Consider the following 5,000-nt stretch of genomic DNA (forward strand, 5'->3'; position numbering starts at 1 on the left):
CAATCTACCTAAGAGCATCACCGCTTAAGATTATTTTAATTCCAGTAAGAGCACCATCACCGGTGTATTTCTGCTGCCACAACAACATTCGAGTGTTCTGGAATTATCGAAGAAAATTACAACGAAATTGGAGTTGGTTGTCATTTTTGTCCGGACAGCCTCAACCCTCGACTTACTGAAGCTTTCCATTTGTGTTTATTTTGTAATGTGACTTCATCATACATTGAATATTCTTAGCATAACTAAACTGCCAGAAAAAAATAATCATCGGTCAACTTCAGCGCTTAAAATTACATAGTTATCGATAAAAAAGATAATTTTTCCCGATTTTCTAAATCAAATCGGAAAAACGGTAGACTTTCTGTTGCTGCAGTTGCTCGAAATGAAGTTCTGTTCACGTCGATGCCAAGATATTTTTGTCCCCCTGGAGCTCAGTAGGTATGAGAATTATAGGTATCAGGATAGTCAAGGAAATCGACTTTGTAATGATAAAAGCAGTATCCATAACATTGAAGATATTAACACCAACAATAACAATATCAAAATAATAATAATAATAACAACAACAACAACAACAACAACAACAACAACAACAACAACAATAATAATAATAATAATAATAATAATAATAAAAATTAGAGTGCTACCCATCGGTAGACTACTATATTTTCAAGAGAAGGAAAAGAAAAATTTTGTCACTCAAATGCACATTATAAAACATTACGACAACACGCGCCAATTTTTAAAAACATCTCCAAAGACAATGCATTTTCTTTGACGAAATTGCTGAACTCATTCCTACTGAGAACGTTTTAATCATGTTTCCCCCAAACCCCGCCCCCAACCCCCCTTTTTGTTTGTCTGGTAAACCCCAAGCACTCAGTGACGCGTAAGCTTGCTTAGAATCTAGTCAACAGCTTCTCCTGCTTGTTCCATATCAACAATGTTTATAACAGTTAATTGCTGTTACCTATATCGTTAAAGCGTAGCAGAAATAGGAAGGAATACACGGCATCTTCCCCGGCAGAGCAAAAATCAGCGGGCATTAAATTCATCTCCATATCTCACCGGGTCGTAGGGGGTTGATGATGATTCCAGGGGGGTGGTGGGGGAGACGGGTGGAATGTGGATGCTGGGGGATGTGGCTCTTCTCTCTCTCTTTCTCTCTCCTCCTCCTCCTCATCCTCCTCCTCCTGCATCAGTCCCTCCCTCTACACACGTGAGAGATGCGATATGGGAGCTTTTGAATACACCGCTTAGCCTTATGGTTGGCTAGGCGAGGTCACGTGGTATCGAACCGTCCGGGTATTTTCTCGTCGACAAATGACAGGTCCTTGATGCCCAAAACTCATTCGAAACGAGACAGGAAGAAGAAGCACGGGCCGTCGTCAAGAGCGACGTCAGACAGGAGTCAGTCTAAAGAAAAGAGAGCGATGCCCAGAAGAAACAAATATCCCGAAGGATTCCAACATCGGCACCTCGACGCGGTGGGCTGGAGCATGTCGTCGAGTGACACATCTCCGATATTCTTCTGGAAGTATTTGTCACCACATGTGATGGCTGACACCTCCAAGGGTCCCCCGATTCCAAATACAAAGCCACAGGGAAAGGTGCCATGTCGGGCGAGAAAGACAAAGGCCACTATAAAGGCCCAAACGACATAATATGCCTAATGTATCGAATGCGGCATCATCGCCAGAGTTCAGTGGTGGGCGGGCAGAGGTAGTCATGGCCGCATACAGCCTCCGTTCAGTGCACAACCACGATCGGGTCGCGCGTCACTACGTCTCGTTTGCGGTCAGCCTCTCTCTCTCTCTCTCTTTCTCTCTCTCCCTTTTGCATGCGGGAAGCCAAAATAAACTGTGCATCCACTTGTACTAACTGCGTGCAGCCTCCGTGGCCACCTTCCCTCCTCCCGCTCGTTTTGTGACCGTCTCTAGGGCTCTCTCAAGACTCCGATTCCAAATCTTTGCTTCAGAGTGATTTTGTGATTTGCGATTGGTCGTCAGAATGCGGAAAAGCTTTGGTTTTCGTTGAACTTTTCCAGTTTTTCACGTTATGTTGTTTATTTCCCACGAGCCTCAGTGCTGACCAGAAAGTAACGCCTAGCAAAGCTGTGAGAGAAGCGAAGGAAACGACAGTGATCCAATCAGTGCTCGTAAAACACCTGAGCGACTCCAACCGCAGTGTCCCAACGACTTCCGGCTGTAATTAAGGTCAACTGAATGACCTCTCAAAACCACGGTGGTCAGGGTTTGTATAACTTGGCTACACTGTCAGATGTTGACTGATCTTCATCCGGGTGACTGATCACTACTTAACGGGCTGGAAAAAAAAGGGAAAACGCCTGCAATAAGAAAATTGGCATTTGCAAGGCTTTAAAAAGTACATTACAGTCAGACTTCCGCTGAACAAAAATTTCCCGGCTTTTAATGGGAAAATAATTGACAGGTGAAATGTAACTGACAACAACTACTTGAGACTATTTGGAATTCAGTAACTGACATAATTAGTTATTAATTGCTGCAGTTTTACAAAATCTAAAATAACCGACAAGAAAATTAAGTGACAACAATTTAAGGATTTTTTAAAAATGAGATAAAACTTGCGAAAGAAGGAGTGTCATTCAGAGTGAAATCCAGTGCGAGACCCTACACTGATATTCAATGGAAATCAAGCAAAATCAAGCATAAATTCATTATGCAATTTTAGTTTTATGAAAAAAGCGATGAAAATAGAACAATACGTCATTAATCAAGAGGCAATGCTGTCGTTAAGTGCAGGTAAGTTCATTTATATATTTACCATTTATCTTTGCAAATTAACAGCCACTTAAGAGGGAATGACCGATTTACCAGAAGTAATAGTGGCTGAATGGATGATAATAATGCCGCAGTTCAATTACCAAGAAAATTCGAAATACCCTTATACTGACTATAAGTATAATGATATTTATTGCTATCACTACCATCGTTAATATTATCTTGCTAAATTATTATTATTATTTTCAACTCACGAAAAATAATAGTGAATGAAAAAAAATATTACGGAAATAATAATAATAATAATAATAATAATAATAATAATAATAATAATAATAATAATAATAATAATAATAATAATAATAATAATAAGAAAACTGGGAAGCGAAACTAATTGTTAGTCATGAGTTTATTTGTGAAATTTTAAAGATACGATAGAAAATGTAAGAAATACTTGCACATTCTCTTTCGTAAAAATGACAATCCGATAATGATTACAGTACACCGGTGAAGATAATTACCACAATAAATGCAAGCGTAATTTGTTATGATACACAACTGTACGCGCATACGCAAATACTTATACAACGGAAAAAGTTTAGCGAAATGAAGAGAGAAAGAGAACAGAAATATAATGTATTTTTATATATTATACGTATACTAAAAAATCACAAAAGTAAGCACCTGATTTTGTTTATTAGCTGAAGCCACTGGGAAAGTTTACAAAAGAAAAGACAGAGTGCCAAGTACTTTGTGTATTTAACACATCTTGTGCCCCGAAGAGTGTTTAAATACACGAAAGTACTTGGCACTCAATCTTTCCTTTTTTAAACTTTCCCAGTGGCTTCGGCTAATATTATATATATATATATATATATATATATATATATATATATATATATATATATATATATATATATATAATATAATACATTATATATATATATATATATATATATATATCTATATATATATATATATATATATTATATATATATATATATATATATATACATATAATGTAAGACAGCATAATGTTCTGTGGACACCTGCACACAGTTTACCCAAGGCATCATGCGTCCGAGACTGCCCGGGTACACGGGGAGAAGACGAACGCATAAATACGACTCAACAACACCTTTTGTTGTCAACCTTATGATCGCGTCGTGCTATGGAATTAATGAAAACTGTTGAGGGTTATTGGCCGATCTCTGTTGCGCGAACTCTACTGGTTTTTGGCCTCATGACAACACCTTGCAGTGCTCCTCTAGGGTTTATTGTCAATTTCAGAAGTGGTCTTCGGGGGCTTTTCTCTTCCCGGCTTCTGGCATCAACTGAAATCACCCATACAAGAAATGACTGAACACTGCCTGCTTTATGTTTACGAACGGAAGAATAAAGTGCAGTGAAACCGACACTACCGTCGGCCTCTTTTCTCATACAGATCAACTGCTCATTGCACCAAACTGCCCGCTTACTGCAAGTTTCAGCAACGTTTGTTGACTTATTAAGGCAGAGGGGTTAACTAAACGCTCCAGTATATTCATCTTTGGTGAGGCTTCGGACAGGCGCGGTGTGCGCAGATGAACTCCTCTTCTCGGAAGACGGATTCCAAGGCTTGTGGGATGACGAGGCCTTAAGGCTTCATGACCTCCAGAGCGTTTCTGAACTGACAGAAAGTCCCATGATGTATTTTCGCGAAGTTGTTCCTGAGTTGTGAATTATATTATTAGTTTTTTTTTTATATATATATTTTTTTTTTATATATATTGCAGCATTCGCCAGTTGTTTAATCGTACCGTACCAAAGCCCATTATCAAAATGTACCAGGAATTATGCAATTCGTATATGTATGGCAATCGCGTACTTTGAGTTATAAAATATAAGCTGCAGGCCACCTATCGAATTTAAATGTCTGACAGCCTATCAGAATCAGGAAACATCTTTAAATGAATTTTCATTTCCATAAAAGTTTTGCGTTTTTCTTGCGTTTTTCATAAAACCTAATTTTTGCTGGCCTATCTTTCAGTCGCTTTCTCAATCAATCTCTTGTGCTACTCAAACTTTAAGTAATAGTTCAAGTTCATACCACTCCAAAATTTCCGCCAAATATAATGAAATATTCAGTTACTATAAAACAATTTCCAAGATAGAAACATCCAAATGAAAAGACGACTACCTGATAAGGTCGGTTTAAAACTAACTTACTCCTTAGGCGCTTCTCTATGATCACCTCTG

General features: G+C 38.3%; 1 protein-coding gene across 2 annotated transcripts in view; it reads left to right on the forward strand.

Moving 5' to 3' along the window:
* The first annotated feature begins 1,250 nt into the window (after window positions 1-1,250).
* Window positions 1,251-5,000, forward strand: part of LOC135205596 (transcription factor SOX-17-like) — a 203,013-nt gene continuing 199,263 nt past the window's right edge. Inside the window, exon 1 of one of the 2 annotated variants that reach the window (XM_064236366.1) lies at window positions 1,251-2,783. In XM_064236366.1, the coding sequence (XP_064092436.1) occupies window positions 2,717-2,783 (67 nt within the window). In that variant the 5' untranslated portion in view covers window positions 1,251-2,716. The remainder of the gene's footprint in view (window positions 2,784-5,000) is intronic. The other variant, XM_064236365.1, reaches the window with a different exon arrangement.

The sequence above is a fragment of the Macrobrachium nipponense genome, chromosome 24, assembly GCF_015104395.2.
Source record: "Macrobrachium nipponense isolate FS-2020 chromosome 24, ASM1510439v2, whole genome shotgun sequence".
NCBI classification, from domain to species: Eukaryota; Metazoa; Arthropoda; class Malacostraca; order Decapoda; family Palaemonidae; genus Macrobrachium; species Macrobrachium nipponense.